The sequence below is a fragment of the Phoenix dactylifera genome, chromosome 5 (assembly GCF_051530095.1).
Source record: "Phoenix dactylifera cultivar Ajwa chromosome 5, Ajwa_hap1_PhDact_Kaust_v1.1, whole genome shotgun sequence".
In the NCBI taxonomy this organism is placed as follows: Eukaryota; Viridiplantae; Streptophyta; class Magnoliopsida; order Arecales; family Arecaceae; genus Phoenix; species Phoenix dactylifera.
Genome location: NC_143194.1, coordinates 30,973,606 through 30,992,314, shown reverse-complemented (window position 1 = coordinate 30,992,314; position 18,709 = coordinate 30,973,606). Strand labels below are relative to the sequence as shown.

At 40.5% G+C, this 18,709-nt stretch overlaps 1 protein-coding gene and 1 pseudogene across 5 annotated transcripts; both read right to left on the bottom strand.

Moving 5' to 3' along the window:
* Window positions 1-658: 658 nt before the first annotated feature.
* LOC103702552 (protein RTF1 homolog pseudogene) lies at window positions 659-6,335 on the bottom strand (annotated as a pseudogene). 4 transcript variants are annotated; one of them, XR_015987337.2, is made up of 3 exons: window positions 6,149-6,335; window positions 3,022-3,092; window positions 659-2,941 (listed from the first exon to the last, which is right to left on the bottom strand). The product of XR_015987337.2 is annotated as a protein RTF1 homolog pseudogene, transcript variant X1 (transcript). The 4 variants fall into 4 exon arrangements; XR_015987339.2 differs by lacking the exon at window positions 6,149-6,335 and adding an exon at window positions 3,668-3,793; XR_015987338.2 differs by lacking the exon at window positions 6,149-6,335 and adding an exon at window positions 3,342-3,454.
* A 1,963-nt stretch (window positions 6,336-8,298) lies between these two features.
* Window positions 8,299-14,151, bottom strand: LOC103702551 (Phosphorylase superfamily protein). Its single transcript, XM_008785024.6, has 5 exons — window positions 13,047-14,151; window positions 12,501-12,568; window positions 12,239-12,394; window positions 9,475-9,723; window positions 8,299-8,769 (listed from the first exon to the last, which is right to left on the bottom strand). Exons 1-5 carry the CDS (start codon window positions 13,276-13,278, stop codon window positions 8,431-8,433), a joined length of 1,044 nt encoding a protein of 347 aa, XP_008783246.2. The 5' UTR covers window positions 13,279-14,151; the 3' UTR covers window positions 8,299-8,430.
* Between the last annotated feature and the right edge of the window lie 4,558 nt (window positions 14,152-18,709).

The following is an 18,709-nucleotide window of genomic DNA, read 5'->3' as shown; positions in this document are numbered from 1 at the left end:
ATTTGAATCATGAACCTCCTACTGATGGTGGGTGAATTTTGAAGAAGTGGTGCATCATCGAACATCATGCAAGAAAGAAATTTTCTACAATCCTTGTTTAATGAAAATGGACCTGCGACTCCGGCCATGCATCCCAAACAAATTAGTAATCCCAGAGATGTGCTCCCAACAATGTGGATTGTGCATAGCTTCCCTCCCAACTAATTATAACTGAGTTATGCAAAAAGAAATTTAGACTAATAAAGAATCAACAACATACAGAGTCAAGGTTTAATAACTTTGTGCATGAAGATCATAGCTGAGTGTCTTAAATACTTGAAAATAGCATGATATCAAGCAAACAGGACTATTTACATGTACATTATGAAAAGACCAGGTACGATTGTTTCACATATGTATGACAGAAGATATACCTGCTGAAGTTTTAAACATATTTCTTCAACGATGAGTCAACCGACAGGAAGATCATCGAAGCCAGCTGGTTGAAAATAATTGTCAAAGGATGAAGCCCTCGATCGCCAATCATGACCGGCGAACATGATTACCAGTGTAAGACAACTCAACCCTGAAAACTAAAGACAAGTTCATGCACAAATTAATTGCTATCGAGTTTGGACTTTGGATGGGTTTCAGTGGCTGGCAAGGATACTCGCACATCTAAAATCAGGGATCCAACTATGATGATGAATTAAACAAGAAACACTGTCCAAGAGGTGTTGTTCAACATAATCGGAACATAAATCCTAATTTCAAAAAAAAAATTATAAAGTAACTAATATCTTTCATGAAAGCAACATAAACTCCAATAGTCAATTTTTGAAAGTCAGCAAGGGGAAGCAGAAGGAAAGATGTGGGCGTGAGAGAAAGAGAGCTAATCATGACACCAAAATGGAACCAAAGAAGTTCCAATCAGACATGATAGACTGAAACCCATCTGAAGCAGTAATTCAAAGCAGACCCCTCCGTCTCTTGTAGTCACTAACTGTCAAAGCCAAAGCATGCCGCCGCCCATCATTGTCTGGAACTTTGCATCCAGTCGTTGCTTCTATCTTCTGCTTCCTTGACATAAAATTAAAATGCCCAGCTTGAGGGCCCCCGAACTTCTGTAGAGCAGCCAAAGAGATTGGCAACTCAAAATCATGCAGTGTGTTTGATTCCGTCCCATGATCAACTGGTGCACTCGTGTCTACCAACTTCCCTGCACCTGCTGCCGCCTCCTGAGCTGCAGCAGTGGCTGCAACACCAGCTTCGACCCCATTCAGCAGCCCCACTGCAACTGCATCTCCATCACCCATTGTTGCTCTCCCATTATCCCCATTTGCAGCTACTGCATTCCCATCTCCCCCAGGCTTTGACACATAATAATTCCTTGACCTAGTCCATCTCCTAGAAAAAGGATCATAACCTGTCTCCCCAGCCTTTAATCTTGTGTTGACTGCCTTCAACTCCGAGGCATTCTTAAAGTTCTCGGCCCGGTTCTTCCTATTCATCTCAGCCAATCTTACAGCTTTTAAATCCTTCTGTTCTGCTTGCCTCGACATTTCCTCTAACTCCTTCAGCCTTGCCCGAATCCTTTCCACTTCTGCCTCATCCCGCCGACACTCCGCCACCTCCATCTCCTTCCTCAACCGATCCTTCTCAGCTGCTACATTGACTGGCCTTGCCAAGGCCGACTTCTTCTCTTGCAGCATCTGCTTCACAGTGGCTGCTGAATAGACGAAGCTGTTGATCTTCTGAATAGCCTCCTTCTTATCATGCACATCCTGACGAGTTGGCATCTGACCACCACTCTTCTCAACCTCATGTTGCCATTCCTTAAACTCCTTCTCAAGAGCTGGAGAGTCTGAAATGTAAGCCATCTCGTACCTCTCTGACATATTACCCCATGTCAAGTGCAGCAACTTACAAGTTGTATAATGCTCCAGCCTGTACTGTCTGCTAGAGTCGCTTGCATCAACATTTCGAACTAAGCACAACTTATATCTGGCACCAGATCGAGACCCAACCTGGACTCTTACAAAGCACCCAACAATGAGCTCTTCAAAGAAAGGTTCTCTGAACCACTTAGTCAGCTTTGACCTCCGAATCGTTATATCTTTGATATCCTCAAACTTCAGTGGATCCAATCTAGATGGCGAATCATCTAATAAATCATCCTCAATTTTGTTGTTCCCTGGGAACCTCTCATCCTCACTATCCGTTCTGCCTCCATTTTCACGTTCATTGCTCAAGTCACTAGGAGGACTGGCTGCTAACCTATGTTTGGAAGGAGATGAATCCTGATTACCAGCACCAGCACCTCCTCCCTCTCCAGCTGCATCCTTGAATCTGCTACGATAACCCTCTGGATCTTGCTGTCTCATCCGTTTGGCCCTCAGCTCATTCAAGGCACTTTTGGCAGCTGTCCTACCAGTGCGGACTGATGAGCGGCTGCGGTATGGCAGAGGGGGAGGGCTCTCTTTTCGGGACTTATCAATCTTCGATGATGCTCTCGCCATTTTCTTCAATTTGTAATCATCTATCTTCGTGCTCCGCTCTGCTAGTATCAACTCCCGGTCCAACTCAGACATCTTCCCCAGTTCCTCCTTATCTGCCTCATCCCTGTAAAGATCACTGCCAACCGATGGAGCGCTGTCAGACTCATCACTGCTGTGCCTGTCATCATCATCATCATCCCCCCAGCCACTCCTCTTGTCTTTCTCAAGAGGGTCGAGCCTCTTCTTAAGAGGGACCTGAGAGCCTGCCGATTTTCTTTTATTATACCTAGGGCTATCAGAATCGTCGTCCTTGGAATCACTTCCATCAGAAAACGAGCCTTCCCTTCGCCATCTTGACTGAGGACGAGAGTGGCTGTTCTTCCTCCCGGATGCGCCCGTTCTTCCTGCTGCCTCCAACAGCAGGTTCTCCAAGTCTGCCATGATCAACGATCTTTCCAAACAATCTGCAAGTGTTTATAACAATTCAATACATAGAAAAGTATGCCAAGATAACCCTTCTATTAGAAACCCAACCAAAACTTACAACAAGAAACAAGTCGAGGCAAGCCCTCTCTTCACCTGCAAGAAATCTTCCAAAATGGCATCACAGAGCACCTGATTGCAAGATTGAGAATTCTCTCAAACAAACTAAAATTTACATTATAGATACTAATACTGAAAATTATAAGATAGTAAACACGTAAAAAAAAAAATAATAGTAAAGAAGAATCAGATGACACAATTCTGTTATAGCAGAAATGATTAGCTTTGAAAGAAAAGAATCCACTCTCGTTGGATTCACCCTAAGAAAGGAAGAATTTTGAGCATATCTCCTGATGAGATTTTACAAGTAACAGGCATTACCCCTAGACTTCCTCAAAGAGGGGATTGACGTCAAGTGTGGCACTGCTGCTAGGTCTTCTATTTAACTGCAGTTGCCTAGAAGTCACTTTATAAAGAAAAGGATCACAGAAATCCACAGAACCCGGAAGGAATTTCGGTCGAAAGAAGCATCTGCTAACAAATAGACAGAGGGAAAGGAAGATCTATTTGATCAAAGGACAAAAAAGAAAGCATCAGAAGTACCGAGAATCTTGAACCCTAATGGAAAAACCGACAGCTACTTGCTCTACAAATCGAAGAACACAGGGAAAACAAATCTATTGTGGATCAGAAGACGGCCGCCATACCTGGGGCTCTCGATTCGTTCTCCGATGCCCCTTTCTTCGAATCTCCCGAGGAGGAACAAGAAGGAATAGCTAGGGTTTCTAACACGGCTGAGGGAAAAAGGGCAGGAAATGGAAAGAGGAATTGGGAAGAGCAAAGACAAATTATTTGGTGGCAGGGAAAATGAAGTATTCAAACGGTCGATATGTCGGCTACTCCGGTGGCCGTCCGGTACGAAATATAATCGGAATAACGGTTTTATTTGGGATTAAAGGCTTCAGAAATCTATATGTACCATATCGGCACCGATATTTGCATACAATGGACTAATATTTCAAAATATTGGCCAAAAATGTAAAAAAGAAAGTACATGTTATTTTTTTGGCAAAAATTTAATATTTACTATAACTACAAAGCTTATTATAAAAGTAGAAGACACTAATCATGGTCTCACAGTCATCATCCATCTCATCTTCAAAAGAGGTTAGTAAGTTGAAGTTTCTGATAGCAAGATGTGGCCATAGTGCAAATGCATGAAAAAATCTTCAGTGTTTAATGTGAAATGGCGCGAAAATTGTTACCTGTCATATTAATAGGACTTTAAATTTGGTTGTTGGTACAATTTTTCTTGGCGCCAGAGTTCGAGGTTCGAATTTTCATAGTAATATAAAATGGTACGGAAGCTGTTAAGTGTTATACTAACAAGATTTTAAATTTGGTGGTTGGTACTACTTTTTTCGCCAAGTACACCAGAGGGAGGTTCAAGGTTTAAATTCTCAAGGATTAGGATAGGTTATTTGAAGTATAAGACCAGAAATATGTGTAGATGTAGTGTGTGTGTGTGTGTGTGTGTGTGTGTGTATATAGAAGTAGACAAAAATGGTTTAGCACAAAATGGCGCGAAAAATATCAACCATCATGCTAACGGAAGTTTAAGTTTCACATTTGGCACTACTCTCCTTTTGGTGCTTACCTTGAGGAGAGACTTTAGGTTTGAATTCTCATTGATTTGGATTAGGTCATTTGCAGTTCATAAATGGAAACACGTGTAGACATAATGTAAATACATCAAAAAGGTAGATGAGAATGTTGATAATGGCAGAATGTTGTTGATTGCTGCATTAATTGGACCTTACTTGTGGGGAGAGATTTTAAGTTTCAACCCTCACAAATTCTGAAAAATGACTTGAAGTTTGAGAATACCTAGATATGGCTCATATACAAGAGAAAAATATAGAAGGTAATCCCAATATGAATTTTGAAAAATCATCAATTGCTACAGGCTCATTAGATGGTTTGTTTTACTAATAGTGGTTCAGGGTCCAAGAGTTTTGTTTTGGAGTCACAGGCAATCCAAGGTTGGCAGATTATATTTACTAATAATTTTACTGCAAACAAAAAATTTGTAGCAAAAAACAAATCACAAAAAGGCACTTGAAGGTCTAGTTGTCATGAGATCAACAATAAATAGTCTTGCAACTATCATGTCAACAACCTTCTACCGTGAAAAAAAAAAAATCAATGCGATAGTATTTCACTGACCGAGCAATCAATTACCACTCTTAATTGATAATATCATCTTGAAATGACTTAGAACATGAATGACATTTTCATGAAATGATTTTTGCCATCACTTATTATGGTCCCTAGATGTGGCTGACATAAACTGGGGGCATAAGTTGTTGGATGAGATCCGGGACAGGCCGATCAACCGTCCAGTCTATGCATTATGATTGTCATACATGGTGGCATAAAATATTTCCTATTTTTCAATAACAATAATATTTTTTTGATAACTCGATATTTTTAACGCTATCAAATCAGTATTTGCTCAGACTCCAACCTCCATGCATATGATAATGGTAAGCATCAGAAAAATATTCTCTTGATTATTGAAAATTTCTTGAATTATTATTGCTTTTATACTCAGTCTTGCATATTTCATGAATAGTCGATCAATTCAAACTTAATCAATTATTCATCAAATATATACAAGTTTTACAATTTATTCATGACTTTTTTTATAAATATTCATGTACTACTAGCTGATGATATTGTACATTTGTTGCCAGCAGTGTTGTTTCTGCAATCATTCTTTATTTTTACATCTCCCATGCATCTGTGTTAAATAAATAAATAAATTTTGAAAAGCTTATATCTCCTGACGAGATTTTACAAGTAACAGGCATTCCCCCTAGACTTCCTCAAAGAGGCGATTGACGTCAAGTGGGGCACTGCTGCTAGGTCTAGTTGCATAGAAGTCGCTTTACGAAGAAAAAAGATCACAGAAATCCACAGAACCCGGAAGAAATTTCGGTGGAAAAGCGTCTACTACCAAATAGACGGAGGGAAAGGAAGATCTATTCGATCAAGAGACAGAAAAGAAAGCATCAGAAGGACCGAGAATCTTGAACCCTAACGGAAAAACCAACAGCTAATCGCTCTACAAATCGAAGAACACAGGGAAAAGGAATCAAATATGGATCAGAAGACGACCACCATACCTGGGGCTCTCAATTCGTTCCTCGACGCCCCTTTCTTCGAATCTCCCGGGGACGAGCAAGAAGGAATGGCTAGGGTTTCTAACACGGCTGAGGGAAAAAGGGAAGCAAATGGCAAGAGGAATAGGGAAGAGTGAAGGCAAATTATTTGGTGGCAGGGACAGCAAGGTATTTAAACGGTCGATATCTCGGCTACTACGGCAGCCGTCCGGTACGAAATATAATCGGAATAGCGGTTTTATTTGGGATTAAAGGCTTCAGAAATCTATATGTACCATATCGGCACCGATATTTGCATACAACGGGCTAATATTTCAAAATATTGGCCAAAAATGTAGAAAACAAAAGTATATATTGTTTTGTTTGGCAAAAATTTAATATTTACTATAATTAGAAAGCTTATTATAAAAGTAGAAGACACCGGTCTCGCAGTTATCTGCCTTCTCATCTTCGAAAGAGGTTAGTAGGTTGAAGTTTCTAGTAGCAAGATGTGGACATAGTGCAATTGCATGAAAAAATCTTCATAATCGGTGTTTAATATGAAATGGCACGAAAATTGTTAACTGTCATACTAATATGATTTTAAATTTGGTTGTTGGTATAATTTTTCTTGGCGCCAGAGTTTGAGGTTTGAATTTTCATAGTAATATAAAATGGTACGAAAGTTGTTAAGTGTTATACTAATAAGATTTTAAATTTTGTAGTTGGTACTACTTTTTTCAGCAAGTGCACTAGAGAGAGGTTCAAGGTTTGAATTCTCAAGGATTAGGATAGATTATTTGAAGTTTGAGATCAAAAATATGTGTCGATGTAGTGCGTTTATATATATATATATATATATAGAGAGAGAGAGAGAGAGAGAGAGAGAGAGAGAGAGAGAGAGAGAGAAGTTGGCAAAAATAGCTTAGCACAAAATGGCGCGAAAAATATCAACCATCATACTAATGAAATTTTAAGTTTCACATTTAGCACTACTCTCCTTTTGGCGCTTACCTTGAGGAGAAGATTTAGGTTTGAATTCTCATTGATTTGGATTAGGTCATTCGAAGTTCATAAATGGAAACATGTGCAGACATAATGCAAACACATCAACAAAGTAGATGAGAATGTTGATAATGGCAGAATGCTGTCGATTGCTGCATTAATTGGACCTTAGTTGTTGGGAGAGATTTCAAGTTTCAACCCTCACAAATTCTGAAAAATGACTTAAAGTTTGAGAATACCTATATATGGCTCATATACAAGAGAAAAATATAGATGGTAATCCGAATATCAATTTTAAAAAATCGTCAATTGCTACAGGGTCATTATATGGTTTATCCAGTGGCCTTATTCACCTGCCAAGTTACGCTCGGCGGGAAAAAAAGGAAAATGTTGATGATAAAGAAGAAAAGATCAAAATAATCTTAATCTAAGGAAAAACCATGTGTTGGACTTAGTTTAGATGGCTGGACTAAACCTATAGATATACCTAAATGTTGAAATGGGATTGGTAATGGTACCCAATCTTGATCCAACCAAATACGCTTAAGCTTGAAGTTATTTTTGGACAGGTACAATGCTAATACATAAAAGCCTTTACATGGGCATTTAGTCCATTCTATTCTTTAATCTATTTCATTTTTTTGATTTTGAAATCTTATCCCCCTTGCATGAAATTATTGATCCTTTCGAATTTTGAAGTCCTATATTTGTTCTTCCTAATATTTTTTTCAAACTAATCCAAGCATCCTGAAATATATTTTATTCATTCTCTGAGTTTTTCTGAGCAGATATTCATTCTGAATTTTTATTCTCTATCCATTGACTAATACTCTGGTCCATGTAATATTACAATTGGCTAGACTACTTGATATAGCAATAGATAAATTTGACTCAAAATGCCTCATGTTGCATAACCACATTACGCAAAAATAGGATCCAAGCAGATGGTCTTTGAGGGATAATAACAGAGACATTTTATGAGGACTTTGTGCACATCTAAACACCCATAGATTTTCCTTGCAATTAATTAGTTTCTAGTAAAATGAGATGAATTCAGTTCTTGCTATCATACATCAAAAATTTCTCGACATGCTACTTACACAACGGGATCGGAACTTAGTTCTTTCTTAATGCATGCTGCACTTCATTATTTTTATGGAAGAAAACTGTTAATAAAATTAACTAGTTTTATTTCAACAGGGCAAGCTAAAGAAGCTAAGCCATTCATCAGCTTATGAGCATATCATGAAAATTCACTGGATCAATTCTACCAATTGTAATATATATCTTGAAATACAACTTTAGGCCAGCAGGGATATGAATTGTGTGACAGCATCAACAGCATTTTGTGCAGCCAAGGAACCGAAAACAGAGGCTTCATTGGACTTGGAAGAGCCGCCACCGGCCAAATCAGAGAGAGCTCTAACAGCTATGAAAGGAACTTGTTGTTGGAGACAAATGAGTGCAACTGCGGCACTCTCCATGTCAATAGGAGACACATTAAATTTGGATCTCAGAAACTGGCTATACTCTGCATTATCAACAAAGACATTAGCACTGCAACCCCCTTCGACTCTTTTCACAACAGGGATCCTTTTTAGGCAAGTTGTGGAGTTTATGCACCTTGTGAGCTTCATGCCCTAACATAGGCGTTCCAAAAAGGAGAGTAATATTAGAACTTAATAAGTATTAGATTCTAGGAAAAAAAAATTCAGTAGTTCCTTGGAAATGTTTTTTTTAATTTATTTTTCCGTTATAGAAGTAAACAAGTATATGCATAAAGAAAGTTTTGATATAGTTAATATGAAAACTGACTCCTCCTGGATACGTTACTATGTTCATGCACAATTTCTAGATCTCCAAGATTCTAAAAATATTCATCATGACACATTTCTGCTGCATATGGTAAGGAGGCTTTGTTGCTAATAAACCATGAAGCTGTGCATGACTTGGAACCTTAAACATGAATCAAAGAAGCTGTATCCAAGACGAAAACTTAGAGATATTCAAAAATTAAATTTCATTCTTATCATTGTATTTTTTTTAATGCATCAAAAAGCCTCAGCACTTCAAAATCAGACAAAAAAAATTGTGCAAGTTTACGTAATATTACTTTAAGATGGAATAATGAAAAGGAGATCTAATTAATTCATAAATATAGGTACACAATCATCATCTCTTGCTATTTGTTCTTTCTAAGAGGTTAAACATATTATTGTTTTCATAACAATTAATCATGAAACTTCTATGCAGAGAAGGTGGAGTGCTTGTTTTATGAAATATATGCAAATAAAAGACTGAAAGGTCAGATCTTCTATAATCTAGCATCAAACCATAAATATTACCTCTAATTTCTCTGAGAGTGCAAAGTAATGATGGTCAACAGAAACCCAAAAGGCACGCTCTCTAACTTCAGGCACTCCACTTACTGGAAAGACCTCCTCTGGCTGGTACCACACACTGTTCAAAGAATTCCCAAAATTTTTATCATTTTTATTTATGTCGAAATCTGAAAAGTTCAGATGTCCAATTGTCCTTGTATAGTCACCACTGGATTCGAAGGATAGCTCAGCATTAGGCCCATCTCCAAACCTCTGATCGAGGAAGTAATACAAAAATTAATATCTTTAAATTTGAAAAAAAAAATAAGAAGATGAACTGAAAGAAAAATCACAGCTGCATATAAAACCTAATCAAATAAAAAGAACATCAACATTATGAAGTTGAAAGAAAGTTGCAGAAACAAATTCAGTGAACTTCATATATTTTTTTGCCACTAATCAAGCAGGAAAACTAGCATTTTAGATCCTAACACAACCATATCAGGCAAATTAAACCAACACTTGGATGCATGTCAGACCTGATTTCTATCTGCCAACAATATCAGAACTTAATTTCAAAGCAGGCTTTATTTAGTCCGACTTCATGCCTAGAGTTAGAAATCCAACCCGAACAAAGCCCCTGACCAGATAGGTTCCCGGCGTCCTTCTACCAACAAATATGACCACTAATAAAAGAATACATCTGTAGAACCACTAAGGATTTTTTCCGTTCTGGTCGGTTGCCGATCCACGAGCACCTTGCACACTAGATCATAGGCAGCAGTGGCCGACCAGTAGGTCTTTTGGGCATTCGGATTCGGAAGTTAGAGACTCAAGAGGTTGCTTGCCTATTATCATAGAAAATGTGAAATATTTGATATGATCTGTTTTGGTAACATAGAATGTCAGAGACTCATAAATGGATGCACCTCTGAAAGAATCTCATAGTTTCATAGAGAAATGAGATCATGGATAAAAAATCATTTATTCAAGGATCAGTGTTTGATGCTGTATTTCTAGGCAACCATTTTGCGCGCTTCGATCCATTTTCGAATCTGTGGCATGAATAAACCTGATTGGTATGTGATTTAAGTTCAATTTGACATTTGAGTCTAACTCAACCCTAGTTGGTATTATAACGATTGAATGCTTGATATTTTTTGATGAAAGAAAATGCTTGATATTCTTGCAGTAGAAAAGCAACACTATGCTATCAAAGAACAATATGAGAATAAATTGGGTTGTTTTTGCATATACACCTTTGTGAAAATAGCCCAATGCATATTTACCCTTCGAAAATCAATATTTTGATATATACTTTACCTTGTTTTTGCATGAATATACCTCCCACTAGATTTTTGGCTAGCGGTGTTGAAAATAATTATTTAAATATGAATTGAATTTATTATCCTTTGCATTAATACCGCTGAAAAAATTATACAAAAAGATAGCTATTATCACTATTAAATTTTCTAGGGCATCAATGTAAAGGGTAATAAAGTTAAATCCAATGAGAGGGGCATCCATGCAAAACAAAATGATTTGAGGCATGCAAATATATAGTAATTTTTTGGAGGGTAAATATGTACTAAGCCATATTTGTAAGGGTATTGCACAAAAAAAAAAAACCAAAAATGGGATTATATTTTATAGGGTGACACAACTTGGGTCCATCATTCCACGTGTTGTAGAGAATATAGATGGTGGCAATCCTACCATAATTCTCAACAAAAAAGAAAAGGGAAAGAAAAGAAAGAAAGAGCGGATAGAGTGCATTTTATATGTTGCTTCTTCGATGTTAGAAGTCAACAAAATGAGCCAAATGAATATTTTCTGCGGTGCTTGTGCTTAGCATCCCTAATAATATTCAATAAATCAAATCGCATTTGACCTCTGAGGTGAGAGCATGCTATATACATGTAAAGCAGGAAAATAGCTAGCAAGGTCATTACAAATTTGGGGCATGAGTCCTATCTGAGGCACAAGGGGCTAGGTTGCCATTTCACAATAGCAGGTAGGAAATTATTTGAATAATCTCAATCATACATCCTTTATGCAGGTGATGACTATTTGATATTAAGTTTCAAATAAGAAACTCATGCACATTAATTTGAAATTTCAAACCTAATAACAGCTGCCATAACAACAAATTTATATTCCATCACAAAGGAGCAATTCTAAAGTTATACCAGAAGATCTTAATATCATTTCTAGATTTGGTTTGCAATTTAGGAAGCAAAGTCTAGATGCAATGCCATCATTAGAACTCCAAACAAATAAAAGTGAATGGTCGGGCTCTACCTAGTAAAGGCTAATTTGGAAAATCCAAAAGGATTGAGCTGGATTTCCCACAGCATCATGGACTAGATAGTTTATTTAGGTAAGATCTATATCAACCCAAATCTTGTAGGAGGGGGAAAAAAAACAGAAGAGAGACCTTCATAGGTCTTTTTTTTTTCTTTTTTTTATCCCTACAGTGCAACACGCCTAAATGGGATTCAGACCAAGACTAGAATAACCTTTTAGCAAAAAAAAAGGGCAGAGAGCAGGTTAATAGATTAGATTCCTATAGGAAATCCAACCTAATTCTGCGAGAATTTCAAACAGCCCCAAAAGGAGAGAAAAAAAAAAGAAGAAGCCAGGCTCTTCTATTCACCAAAATGATCCATTTGTTTTGTAACATATATTACTTCAGTTTTAATCCAACCTTCTTCTTCCTTTTTGCTCTTTTCTTGATTAGAACATTTCATTTTGTTCCATGTTTTTATTCAGTGGAAATACCATGCACCTGCCAATTCCAGATGCCGGTGTGAGCCCAATACTTGGGAATAGTTACGTCTCCGATCTGGAGGTCAGGATTAGCATTTCCGGCGACACCGAAGTGCACCACTCCCTTCACATCAAATAGAGTCAGCAGCAGCTGAGTGCTTATGCCGGCATTAAGCTGCAGCCATAATTTCAAACAACGACTCCAAGTCAGAATACTATTCTCTTCTTTGAGCAATGCATGCATAATTAGAGAGAACGAGAGATACCGATGAGCCACATACCATGCTCAATCCCGTCATTACAATAATCACCTTCTCCTTCTCTACCCTTCCAAATCGGAACCTCCTCCCTTCAAATCATAACAAAAAAGCCATATATACATGGTCAATTTATTTATTAAAACGATATGTTTATTGACTCCAAAGTGAGTCAGAGATAGTGTAGAACCATATGCAGAGGTCTGGGGAAAAATATTTATGAGACTGTCTTTAGAACTACAGCTTAAAGGACTCCAAAAGAAGCAGAAGAGAACAGAACAGGGATGCTATATTTCCTGTTAATACATATTAACTAATACAGTAATACAGAAAAAAAACGCACAAAGAAAGTCTTTTCTCTCGAACAAGAGAGAATTTAAAAATTACACCATAAAGGCTAGTAAACCGATCAGGACGCTTACCAACTTCATTATAATTCAATTTCGGTGCTCCCAAGCCGATGATTATTACATCATAAAAATGGAATCCCAAAAAAAGAAAAAAGGGAGAGATATCATGCACCAAAGAGACACCCTTATCATTAGAAGGGATATATAATGACATCCTTACCTCCAAAATCCAAGCATGGCAGCCTCTTGCTCCGGACAAATTTGGAAGACTGTAGGAGAGGGCTCATCTCAAAGGAATTTGGCACCACAAGGCCCAAAAAAGGGCCCTTCTTGTTTACCATCAGAACTTTTTCCAAGATGTTCGTCGGCAAAGCACCCTCTGATCTGGTTGTGAATGTTGTTATCACGACCACAACAGTCAGAAGGACAGCAAGCTGCCTCATAACTCCCATGATATCTTCTTCCTTCTCTTCAAGACACAGAGAGGATCAAAAGCCTATGAGAGGGAGAGCTTGCTTTGTGTGCGAGCCGAGGTAAGTTCTTGTTTTAAATGAGATCGGAACGAGAATTCCGTGTGGGATTGGAATTTGTGGACTGTTGAATCCTTGATAAGCCTTCTTGCGATATATTTACGATTTATGGAAGGAACTGCTTTGTTGGAATGATCAAGCTAGATTCCTTTTATTTTTTTTCTGGTAGACAAAAATCTGAAAAGCCGGACCTTTTTTATTTCCATTTACCTTATAATATGATTGTTTTGTATGAAAGTGGCACGTTTCCTTGTTAAGATGCATATGATGTTATTTTTTTGTTTTTTATTTTTTTGAGAAAAGTGAAGGGTGTAAGATACTCCCATCACCCTTAGATTTCAAGCTACGTATGAGATTATTATTGGTCATGGCATGTGGGGATACTGCCCAGGAATTTTCCGTAGCTCTGAATCTGATTTGACTTTCATTGGTAAACGAGATCAATTTCCTTGCACAACATAGACTTGTTTAGTTTGGAAAGAGGAGGGAGAAATATATGATCAGCAAAAAAATAAAAAAGATATATATTCTATTTGATTGGAGATTTCAAAAAAAAAAAAAAGCTTTTTTATAGAAATAAATTTTTCATATTTCGAACTAGTATAATTTGTGGAAAAAAAAACAAAAAAAATAAAGAGATGCTCAAAAGTTCAGGTCATGGTGGTCGCACAACTTGAGTCTAGCTTACTTGATCCAGCGCTCTTGCAGTCTGGAATCCTAGATTCCTCCGACTCCATTTAGGTTCAACTGCACCAGATGAATGCTACCGTGGTTACCCAAAAATCTCTTCCGGACGGGTGTAAACCTGTTTGTTTAGTACCAACATAAGAAATGAGATGATGAAGGATGGAGACGTATCATGGGGACCTAAAAGGAGATGTCCATACAAGAGATACTATCATCATTATCTTAAGTTTCACATTTTTTGCCCCTGCCGACATCAAATCTTTGCGAGGATTTGAACGTTCCAGGACAGCATTGCTCGATTTGCAATTGTCTCGAGGAACACGCGACGATGGGAGACTTTGGCTGTGCTCGGCGTGTTCACACCATACCAACCGCTCTCGAACGGACAATTCAAATGACGACATTTTCCAGCTAACACTTATGGACAGCCCGGCCAGCGAAGCAAGAAATTAGATTCTTAGAGAACCACGTGCACATTTCCAACAACGAATGGCCTTGCATAATACTAATTTGACGCGCTGAAATTTGATCTCTGAGATTTCTTAAGAAAAGAATTTTGATCCATTGAGGCACTGTTCCTTTTCTTTAGCCTTTGCATTTAAGAATAAAGTTGCTTCCTCTGCAAGGTTTGAACCAAAATCTCTCCTGCAATACACAATTGGGTCATTAGATCTGATCCACATCCAATGAATTATACACGGAACACTTCTTTAGGTATTTGCAAACTAAACATCCATACTTCAAAAACCCCTCAACCTTGATGATTCGAAGCTGCACAGGTCGAGTTAAAGAGAGAAGAAACTACAAAGGTTTCTTCTTCTTCTTCTTCTTCTTCTCCTTGTTTCTTAGGATTTTATTGGGAAAGGAACTTTGGCTGCCAGTTCCAAAGCCCTGTATGAGACCGGTACTCAGGAATAATCACATTCCAATCTGAAGGTCAGGGTTTGCATTCCCAGCAACTCCAGAGCGCACCACCCCTTTCACCTCAAATAGACTCGGGTGGCAGCTGAGTGCTTAGGCCGGCGCCAAGCTGTAAGGATAATTAAACACCTTTAATGAAGTAAATTTTAGGTTGCAAACACTCATGAAGAAAGAAAGCAACCACCACTCATGATATGGTGGATCTACAACGCTATTTGGCTTCCCACCACTCCCTGTTGCGCCAGCAGGAGATATTTTGGAGACAAAAATTGAGAATTCAGTGGGTCCAGGAGGGCGACCGGAACACTAGGTTCTTCCACCGATCGACAGTTATCAGAAAGCAAAGGAATATGATTCGATCACTGAGAGTTGGGGTGGACCAGCGGGTGGAGGAGGATTCTGTAGTGAGACAGGTGTTGTTTGACTTCTTCAGTTCTAGGTGGACGGAGGATGGGGGGCCTTACGTCACCGATCAGCTCCCTAGCCCGGTAGTCAAAGTGGAGGAGGCAGATAATGCAGCGTTGATTAGGCCAGTGTTGGACAGAGAGGTGCAGGAGGCGGTATGGGCCCTAGCTGAGGATAAGGCCCCTGAACCGGATGGATTTCCCCCTTCTTCTTTCAGAGGTATTGGAGTATTATTGGGAGGGCAGTTGTGGAGGCAGTTCAACTATTCTTCAGTCGGGTTGTGATGACGAATGACTGGAAGGCTACCTACATTACATTGATACCGAAGCGTCAGGATGCTTCGGAGCCGAGCCACTACAGGCCTATTAGTTTATGCACTACCTTGTATAAGGTAGTGGCGAGGCTCATGGTGGGGAGAATGAAGGATTTGTTGCCTAGTATTATTAGCCAGGAGCAGGGAGTTTTTGTGGGAGGGAGGAGTATATCAGATAACATCCTGCTGGCCCAGGAGATGATGAGAGATTTACAGCGAGCTCCGAGGAGGTGATGTTTGATGGCAGTGAAACTGGACATGGAGTAGGCTTATGACCGGATTCGGTGGGATTTCCTCAGGCGGGCTCTGGAGAGTTTTAGCTTCCATCAGGTCTAGATTGATTGGGTTCTAGGCTGTGTGCAGGGGCCAAGTTTCTCCATCTTGGTCAACGGCACGCCCTTGTCTTTTTTTTCGTGCTACTATGGGGCTTCGTTAGGGATGTCTTCTGTCCCTGTATTTATTTATCATTTGTTCTGATGTACTTTCTCGTGCTCTGCATGTAGCCTGCGAGGACCGGAAGTTGGCGATCTACAGCCCAGCCCCTAGTGCCCCCCTATTTCTCACTTACTTTTTGCAGATGATTGCTTGTTGCTTGCTAGGGCGAGGGACGCAAGGGCCCTTCAGAGGGTGTTGTTAGAGTATTGTGCGGCTTCCGGGCAGCGAGTTAATCTCCATAAGTCGTCCATATTTTTTAGTCCGAGCACGGAGCGGAGGGTGTGGCGTGAGATCAGGGCGATCTTGGGGATGCAGGAGCAGGAGGGGGTGCTGGATTATCTTGGGGTTCCACTCACAGGGAGAAGGCTGCGGGTGGCAGAGTGTTTCGCATTGGTGCAAGGGTGCGGAGCAGACTTGAGGGATAGAGGGCATCATCATTGTCTATGATGGGCAAATTGACGCTGGTCAGGTCAGTCCTCTGTTCGATACCCATTTATCTTATAGCCCATATTGTTGTGCCGAGGATGGTGCTGGTGGCGATTGAGCGGCTCATGCAGAGCTTCTTGTGGGGCTCCCTTGGAGGGGGCCATGGGGTACATCTCATGGCCTGGTAGAGAGTCTATCTGCCACTGAGCGAGGCGCGAGGCACTACTAGCGCGGCGAGCGGTGCAGGTAATTCTGGAGCTGCAGGGATTCTGGAGTCGGGTCATAATAGCTAGAAATGGCCGGGCAGGCTTAGTCGGACCGGTAGTGGGCAGACGGAGGGTTTCCTTTATGTGGCAGGCGATTCGGAGGCACCTGCCCATGGCCTTGGAGCACTCCAGATGGTTGATTGGCAACGGACGGAGCATTGACGTGATGGAGGACCCATGGGTAGATGCACTTCCTTTGAGCACGTGGCCGATGATGATCAATGATGAGGGGGCTGCGGGGCTATGGGTGTGCGACCTCTTGAGGCCGGGGGAGGTAGTGTGGGATGATGACAGATTGAGGCAGTTATTTAGGGAGCATCTAGCAGAGCGAGTACTGGCCCTTGCCGTCCCGGGTTCAGCAGGTCCAGATGTTAGGGTTTGGAGCACCACTTGCAGAGCCAGACTCAGGACTGACGACGTTTCTTGGGTTCTTCAGCGGGAGTCAGAGCTGGGTTTGGATTGTGGCTGGGTATGGAGGGTTGAGCTACACCAGAGGGTTGCACTATTCCTCTGGAAGGTGGCTTGGGAGTGTTTGCCGACGAGCTCCGTGTTGAGCAGGCGTGGAGTGGCCATCCCTCCACTATGCCTGGATTGTAAGGTAGACGAGTCGGTTGACCGTGCACTATTTCAGTGTGTATAGGCGAGGGAGACATGGAGAATATCTGCGATCCCGGAGGATACTTGGAGCCAGAGGGACCGATTTCTTAAGGTAGTTTGGCACTAGTTTGCTGCCCCCCAGTTGCGCCAGGTGGCTATTGTGGTGTCCTGCATAGTTTATCAGATATGGATGGCCAGGAACGCTAGGGTATTTAGCGAGCGCAGTCCATCCCCACGATTCGTGATGGAGCGCGCTCGGGCACAAGCAGCAGAGACTATCCATGCAGGTTTAGATCATCGACCTTTAACAGCTCGGGACATCTGGAGACCCCACATTACTTCGGCAACTCCTCACACGATTTTTTTCACCTGGGAGCCCCCACCCCCGAATTTCCTCAAGATCAATTTTGACGGCTCTGTCCTGGATGATGGTAGGAGGGGAGGGGCCGATTTTGTCATCAGAGGCCTGACTTCGAGTGTGGTGGTAGCAGAGGGGTGTCAGCTCTTCCACACCTCGATTCCAGGCGTAGAGTTACGGGCAGCTTGGATGGGTTTGCGTTATGCGCAACATGTGCTGCAGGCGACTTCCATCCTCTTGAAGGGGGATTCGGCCACGGTGATTAGATGGGTCCGAATGGGCCCATAAGATGATAGAGAAGTTCACCCCTTTCTCCGTGATATTTAGTTGATGGTGAGAGAGGCTGTCACATTTCAAGTTGTGCATGTATATCGTGAGGCTAATGGGGCCGCGGACTGGGCGGCGGCATTTGTAGCGCGCCACTCAAGAGGCGCCCTATGAGTTGGAGAGGATGAGATGCCTGACATATTTCGAAACCTTTTGTATGCCGATTCTACTGGATGTATTCGTACCTGCATTATATGATACGCTTGTTTCAGCAAAAAAAAAAAGAAAAAGAAAAAGGAAAGCAACCGAAAAGAAATTACCATGCTCTATCCTTTCATCACAAACTGCAACTTTCTCGTCTCCTGGACTTCCAAAACGGAACCTTCTCCCTTCAAATTAAAAATCTGTACAATTCAAGCTTTATTGCAATGTTCATGGACTACTCATGAGTGTGTTTTATTGGTCTTTCTGGCCCTCTTTAGTCTGCCTTATCTTCTAGGCCCTAGCCTATGTACAAAACAAAATAAAGACTAATAAGCATTTTACAAGGACCCATCTGACTCATAAGCGTGAAGATTATGATGTAAATGAAACACGAACAGAATCATTCTTGAACAACTGCCGAACCAAGGACTAAACAGTGGTTTTCCGTTAATTCTTTCAAAATTTGTACAACAA